We start from the raw sequence: 7,721 nt of genomic DNA, 5'->3' as shown, positions 1-7,721 counted from the left end.
CCTCTCATATTAAGAACAATATTCAGTCCATTCTGTTGAGAACAATGATCATAGCAAGACGTCTTTGAGGCTAATTCAGTCAAAGGCACATTTGGGATTCCCCCGCGGTAAGGTCAGTGTCGTTGTGTATGGTCCACCAAGGGTGGTATGAGCTTCCATGGCCAAGCAAAGCCAGCTGTCCCGGCGTAAAGCGGCCAATCTGAATTGTTATTAGAACGCAGAAACAACTATTGTGGGTAATCGTGAACTTTGTGTTATGAACTTAAGGATTTCTAAACAGCTGACCTATACCATTCGTCTAATATTTTACGAGCAAACGCAGAGTTTATACGGTCAGCTTTGGCTTCTAAAATACCATTGCAATTTTTGCGCATCTTATTGTTTGATTTGACCGTGACATGCACCATTCGTTAATTCGCCACAAGAACTTGAACGAGAATTAGTTTATTATTCATGTTGTCAAAATTTGTAAAAATAATTATTTGTAAAATGTCGGTTAATTTTTATAAGAACTGATAACATTCATGTCAATCTCCAATTTCCTGTTATGTTTTGCAGTATTAGGCAGTAATTTGTTTTTAGTGTGTTAGATTTATAGTTTGTATGGGTTCGAGTTAGGATGCAGATCATGTTTTAACAAAACATATTTTGTAGGATATAATAATTATTCTAGCTGACACAAGTGAACTATTAATGCACACTTCTGCAGCACAATTGTCTCATAATTTAATGGGAATAAACAACGCACGTTCTGAGCCACGTATCCAAAGATTCCCAAACATGTAACCGGCTACATACATTCACATTGTACAGATAGACGATGTGCGTCAAACAACAACAAGAAAATGTAAATCAAGCAAATGTCTTGTGCTGGAAGTCTTTTGTCAATTGAAGTTTTGGCGTGAAAAGAGGGAGGCCACCTTCAAACCAGGCAATCTCTGCCAGCTTCCCATTTTGCTCTTGTTTCCCGGGCATCCCGTGCGCAAAAACTCAGCTTGCCTCGGTGATATTTCTTTCCAAGGTCCAATGTCATGGCATAACAGTATTTTTTCTGGAAGTAACTGGCGTCTTTTGTTAATAGAGAGAATGGGTAGCTTCCTGCGGGTGTCAGTCTCTCTTTTTATGCTCAATTGAACAATATTTTATTTTTCTTAAAAATCTTACACGCGTGCGCGCTTTTGTGCGCTTGTTTCCCTGGATCCCGTTTTGGCTGCTGAGAAGTTAAATGATTCGCAATAGACACCGGTTGCAGTGTCAAAGGTTTCGTCAGTACAAAAGCTGCTGCTTTCGCACCATATGCTTAATGGACACAGCCGTAAAGGCCCTAATAAAGGTAAAACGTGGTCTTTTAAAAGTTGGAAAGCTTCCCTTTATTTGATTTAGATGGAGCAGACTACGTGCGCACAAACCAAAGCGCGCCCAGGCATTGACTCGCTCTTTCTTTTCTGAGGCACTGCAGCCACCACGTAGTGTGTTTCATTACAACATAAGCTTTTCATCACCCGGCTTTGTTCTGAATGAAAGTAATGCTGTGAATTAAAGAAATGACAATATTTTCCATCAGCTTGAAGGTCCAAGAGAAGGGCTCTCAAGCTTGGCAAAAATCAGGCACATCATTCATCATGTCACCCCGCACCTGTGGTCCTGGCATTCAAAGTATACAAACCTATTCTTATTAACCTTAATTATTCAAAAACGACACAATGGCTGAAATAGAGCAGGTTGAAGTCTGTTTGGTCGTAAATGTCTCTCTGAAGATCTCCAAGGCTCTTTGTTAGTCCCGCGCGGAGACCGCTCTTCTCCTTTCAGACATGAGTAGCCGTGGACTTTTCAGTTTTCAATCGTAACATCTGCTTAATCGTGCGGATCAAAATATGGAGACACCAAACATACGCAATGAAGGATTTGTTAATTCCGGGTAATGAGTTATTAACAAGAGAAAACAATGGAGCTGGATGGTGAGGGCCTTATGTTAACGGAGTCACTTTACGAAGCGCCTCACATTGCCCTTCTTCTCTAAATTAAACTGTGTTCTGAACGCCAGGTGATGGCAAGGAAATCAATGTCCTTAGGAGGCAGCGCTCCAGTCCCTTTTTTCTGTACGTGAAAAATTGGTGGACATAAATTTAATGGCTTGATCAAGGCACAGCAATGCGTCTGTTGCCTGTGGACTTAAGGGGACAAAACAATACTGTTTGCTGGCTCGCGCTGACGCCCTAAATCCGGGTGTATCATTGAAAATGTGTTTTATTATAACACACGTCATGCTTTACTGTTCCCATATTGTGTAAAGACAAAAGGTAATGGTACATTAAAGTCAAGAAAACCATGCCAACACGTCTTGGAGACGTCGGAGACGGGCCTCCCTCTTTGCTTGTTTTAAGCAGCTGCTATCCAGGACCCAGACGCACAAAAAGAACAAGTTTGAAATACCAGGTGCATCGAGGAAAACGTCGACAGGGACGGATATGTTAAAGCGTAGGACATAGGCCTAGCAATAAAGATATCATTTCGATTGTCTGCAGCTTCAGCACCGTGTAAAACTAGCGGCGTCTTTGGCAACAAAGTCCCCCTGTACCCATGGTGCATCATGAGCTCAGCTTTTCTTCACGGGCTCATGCACCTGTTGGCCTGTGCTCTTGTGTTCTTACGAGGTGATAAGTTTCGACAGATAATAAAGTAATACATTTGTTATTTCGAGGATCGCACTGTAAGCTATCCCCAGAGGCTATTTGGACATGGGGGATTGAGCGGGTTTTAAAGAGTTTGGGTATTGGGGATTCGGTGAATGGGAATCAACTGGTGTTTGTTTATGCTGGCAGCTGGCACCCCAAAGCCACTGTTACTATACACTAATGAAAATGCGGTGGACTCAAAGATTTGCAGTATTATCCTCCTTATTTTTAGCAAGCGCTAATCCGAATATGAGATTTAGAGCTGTGGGAATATTGATAGGCGTCGTTCCCAGTAGACTCTTACAGGCTTAATGCGGATTGTATATTAAAAGTTGACATTGATAGTTATAAACCAAACATAATAATTTAACTTTCCTTGATAATTGGGTGGGGATTACAAATGAAGACCTCAGATGCAAAACCCTTTGACAAGTGCGTCTGACATGTTTTCTTGTAATGTAAATTAGCATTTTTTTAAATCAGACTTTTGATGGATTCCGCCAACAAATCGGTATTTTTGAATGGTATTAATGGACGTATAATACATGCCAAGAGCATTCGGTTAACATCATAATTTCATTTTTTGACGGATGTGGCGTTTAGCGGCTTTTGAGCTCCTCATATGGAGTGTAACTGTTTTTTATGATGAAGACATCAAATCGAAATGTTTTCATGAACTTTACACTTTAGGCTATTAATCATTTATAATCATGGCACAGAATTGCTGCGCTTGTTGCTTTAACGCACACAACCACTTGCAAAGTCTTCCATAGAAATTAACAATTAAGAAAGGTTTTAATTACTAATTGACCATGCAAAATTAACGGTTTAACAACATCACTTTACAAATAACTAAACTGCGCACTATAACCGTGCAATAAAGCTACTATTATAGTAGTACGTGATGGGAACTCCACATTATAACAAGTCCAGTCCACGGAGTATCCACAGTAGCGGATTGTTACCACATCGCCACTGAGCAAGGGGGTATGTGGGTTGCTGGAGGAGCACATAATAATGGGTATAGCCCTGACAACCAACAAATGGTTGCCTTTAAAGCTTTGCCAAGCCAAAACCCCAAAATGGCAAAATAGGAACCTCAAAAGATCCAGTGCATCAGCAGCCTTTTTCTTCCGCTTCATCGGCGCTCTTCCAAAAGATGCTTTAAATGTTTTGTGCTGTGCCTGTTTTAAAAACACCCTTTCAGTAGCATGATGTGCCAAACATACAATGATTTTTTTCTCTTTCTCTTCACTCTTAATCAAATTAAAACATTACCACGGGCAAAAAGTTGAAATCGCCATAAGACATGTGGGGTCTTTTATCTTAGTTAAGTCTGACTTGGTAACATTTGACTTTCTAATGAGCATAATGAGATTACATGGTTTTAGTGCTGCACCCTAGATAGCAGATATTCAGTCGTTTAATGAGACGCTAATACGTGGAAAGGTTGGATTGTGTCGATCAGTTGCGATTTCATTTAATTCATTAAGGGAATGCACAACAGAATTTACAAAATATTCTTGACGCTAATATTAAACAGATACATTTACATGACAGCAACTAATAAGGCAGTAAATAAATAAATAAACATTAGGCTGTTATTATAGTTGCTGTGGCTCCAGCACATATTGTGACAATGTATAAATAATATAGTAAAGCCAACAGTACAATAGCAAACAAATAAACAAACAAAAATAAAAAGTTGGCAATCATTGACTAGCATATTGAATAAATACCTGTGATGCCAGTATATCCGTGAATTTAGCCTCCAAGCGCTCATGACGAGTTGGATATGTGGAGATGGCCATGTGTTTGGGCTACCTCTTAATAACTGCGAGAGCTGACGTAGAGACAACTGGGTACATAGATCACAAGTGGATACCACGGGAAAATTTTGCCTTGAAGCACCTGGGGTGTACCCAGGCCAACTGCCCAAGGCACAAGGAAACGTCATGCCTCTTTTAACAATTTAGAGGCGCGCGTTAAAATATACTCGTTCCTCTCCTATTTACGTATTTATTTTTGTCACCCAGACTGTCACAGTGTGGGTCCGTCAGTTTTCTATAATGATGCATAGTGACATCTTTCAGCTGTTGGTCTAACCGTATAAAAGGTTTCTCATATGAAAGCATCTATTCAGATGTTAGATTTGGTTACAGTTAAACGCACAATTTGACTCTGGTCCAGTCATTGTAACGGAAGATTGACTCATTTATAAGATGCACATCCCAATAACCTATATCCTTATTTCATACTGTAGACTACTACAAGCCTATATAAGAAGTAGGCTATATTCATTTTTTATTTTATTGTAACGCAGACTTTTTAACCACAACAACACCACTACTTAAGTTATAAGCAAAATGAATAGTTAATTAATTGATGTCTAGCTGTAAGTAAACAATTTTGGGTTTTAATTTTGTCTTAGAAATTGTTTATATATTATACCCATTAAATAGTGAAAGATGCAACCATATGAAGAGTCATTAGACAAGTTTATTTATTAAGTCATCAGTATAAATATATACGATTTTACACGTTTGGTTTGTAAAAAAATATGTTTTGTTTGAAAAAAATCATGACATATTAAATTAAAAAATATATTACAGCATAATTCAAACAATTAAATATATTTGACATAAAATGATTGCCAGTGGCCTTATTTTCAATTCAGACTGAAGAGCTGAAGTACAGAAAAAGTCACAGTAATATATTACAAAGAAAAATAGAAATAATGGCATATATCCATACAATTTTAGTTGTACACAACGGGTATGCAAAAATATGCTATTATAGCACAATAATGGCACTGCTCTCTAGGGCATAAAATTAAAGGGGGGTTCATTCTCTATATTGTTAATGGATGATTTCAAGTGCAACTTTCTTGGGTCTTCTGGTGTCCAGACTTTGGCTGTTCTGATGATGTTCTGATCTTTTAACTGCTTCTCATCGGTCCATGAAAGAGAGTGGCCGGCGAGAGGAGGCAGCCCGTAGTCAGGATCATTTGGAGATGGAGATCCTAGGAAAGCAGAAGAGAATTGTTTTAATGACATTATTAATGACATTAATAATTATATTAGATATACTGATAATATAAATATACATACTTGTTCCTCTGTGGCAAATGATGACTTTTTTAGGCTGGTTTAAAGGGTCACTGTTCGGGTTCCGAATTGGCATGTCGGACTGTACAAGTTCTGCAAGGAAATTGATATAGCCGATAGCAAGCCGTAACGTGTCAACTTTTGAAAGTCTCTTCTCGTATGGTAAAGTAGGGATGTGAGATCTCAATCCCTCAAAAGCATCGTTAATGGACTGCATCCTCCGTCTTTCCCGGACGTTGGCAGCTTGGCGCAACTGTTGCATCTCCATTTCGGACCTCATGCGCCTTCGCCTCTTCAGTAAGGGACCGTCTCCTCTGTGAGGGGACAGCTCCGACGTGCTGTCAGCGCATCCGTATGAGAAAGTCGAGGAAGAGGAGGAAAACGAGAAGTTGCCAACATCACAATAATCTCCGTCCTGCGATATCCGACTGTCCTTGTAATACTCTTGAATTTGATTTGTGAAAAAATCGACATCCTCGTCCAGAAATTCGTCCGTGTCCAAGTGGTCTCTCGACGACTGGTCCGTGAAGAAGTCATCGTCGTCAAAATAAGGGGAGGAGAAGGAATCTAAGCCCGTGAATGGATCCAACACAGTGTCCATTTTTGGTAATGCGTTGGTGTTGCCCAGTAACAACAATCTCCGACTCTTCGATCTTTCCTCTTGATGCTCAAGAGTTGGTTCAGTTTGAAAGGCGGCACGCGAGGACTCTTATAACTACATCCATAGTCGCGTGCCATTGACCGTAAGTGCCAACCAATCAGCACGCAGCATCCCCCAGCGCCTGCAGCTGAGGCAGCACACCTTAGTGTAGGGCATCTTTACAGGCCATCCCCTAGTACACGCCCCCTAAGCCCAAAACATTGACAGGATATGGTCTAGACTGTTGACAAAGCCATCGGTGCTGCCTATTTTGACAACTATATCAGAAAAAGCATCTCATCATCACAATATGTGACCAGATTAAAATGGTAATAAAGATGTTGTGGAGGAGGATATTTTTTTATTGAAAAGACAGACGGTAGGAGATCATGTTGCACCATTTACATGTTATGCATTTGGCATTGGCAGACATTTTTTACCCATAGAAATTTGCAATGCATTAATGCATACATTTTTTTCCAGTATGTGTGTTTAAGGGATCGAACCCATGACTGTTTGTGCTGCTAACGCAATGTTCAGATACAGGAGCACATCACTTACATTTTTAAATACCAATATAAACATAGTTTATAATTTTCTACAAATTTTCCATTTCATGTGAATCAGGTAACTCCCCAGTTTCCCAGATGTTAAACAAACATTGAAGTTATTAGGAGGCACGCACCCTCGGTCTTAATGACGGCCAAATGTTGGTATTGTCTACCCGTTTGTCTTCCTACAATTAACAACAAATGTATAAAGTGCACAGTTATCACATGTAATTAAGGGGTCAGGGATGTGGGTACTGTTGACCCTGTCACCTTGAGGCTCCTCTTAAAGCAGGTAACCATGTATTCCATTCATTGCCCACCATTCGCGTGCGGCGCAGCCCCTTTCTTCGGGCTCTTAATTATCAAGACATGCAGCTATGTTAAAGCCCCATTGGCTGGCCACGAGATCTATACAATACAGCACAAACATTTGTGTATGAGTGATGTCAGTGAAAGGCGCTGTCATTTAAGAGGCAGAAAGGGTAAAGAATAGGTCTCTCATCAATCACGGCTTTAGGGTGCCTGTCCGCACGTTTGTATCGGAGCAGTGGACACTCGCCTGTTCAGGAAACAATCACAAGAAAAATGGCGAGAACTTTAGTAGTAAAGCGGAGGCGTTTCAATGCTTTCAACGAGAACATCCCATAGTGGCCTTAAATGATTGTCTGTGACAATACGTTATGTACAACAGATGACACACCTTTGTAAAATAAATTAAAAAACTCAAAACTAAATGAAACCCAAAATG

The 7,721-nt window shown here is 40.0% G+C and overlaps 1 protein-coding gene across 1 annotated transcript; it reads right to left on the bottom strand.

The window, feature by feature from the left end:
• Positions 1-5,154: 5,154 nt before the first annotated feature.
• ptf1a (pancreas associated transcription factor 1a) lies at positions 5,155-6,507 on the bottom strand. The gene is made up of 2 exons (XM_065276425.2): positions 5,786-6,507; positions 5,155-5,697 (listed from the first exon to the last, which is right to left on the bottom strand). The coding sequence occupies exons 1-2, from the start codon at positions 6,381-6,383 to the stop codon at positions 5,495-5,497; spliced, it is 801 nt and encodes a 266-aa protein (XP_065132497.1). The 5' UTR covers positions 6,384-6,507; the 3' UTR covers positions 5,155-5,494.
• Between the last annotated feature and the right edge of the window lie 1,214 nt (positions 6,508-7,721).

The sequence above is a fragment of the Paramisgurnus dabryanus genome, chromosome 6 (genome assembly GCF_030506205.2).
Source record: "Paramisgurnus dabryanus chromosome 6, PD_genome_1.1, whole genome shotgun sequence".
Lineage (NCBI taxonomy): Eukaryota > Metazoa > Chordata > Actinopteri > Cypriniformes > Cobitidae > Paramisgurnus > Paramisgurnus dabryanus.
This window is presented reverse-complemented; position numbering and strand designations above follow the sequence as displayed.

What these genes read in the sequence shown, in the direction of transcription:
- ptf1a (XM_065276425.2), bottom strand. Translation starts at nt 6,383, where the DNA reads ATGGACACTGTGTTGGATCCATTCACGGGCTTAGATTCCTTCTCCTCC. An exon ending in CATTTGCCACAGAGGAACAA is followed by an intron (nt 5,698 to 5,785) that starts GTATGTATATTT and finishes CTGCTTTCCTAG; the next exon opens with GATCTCCATCTCCAAATGAT.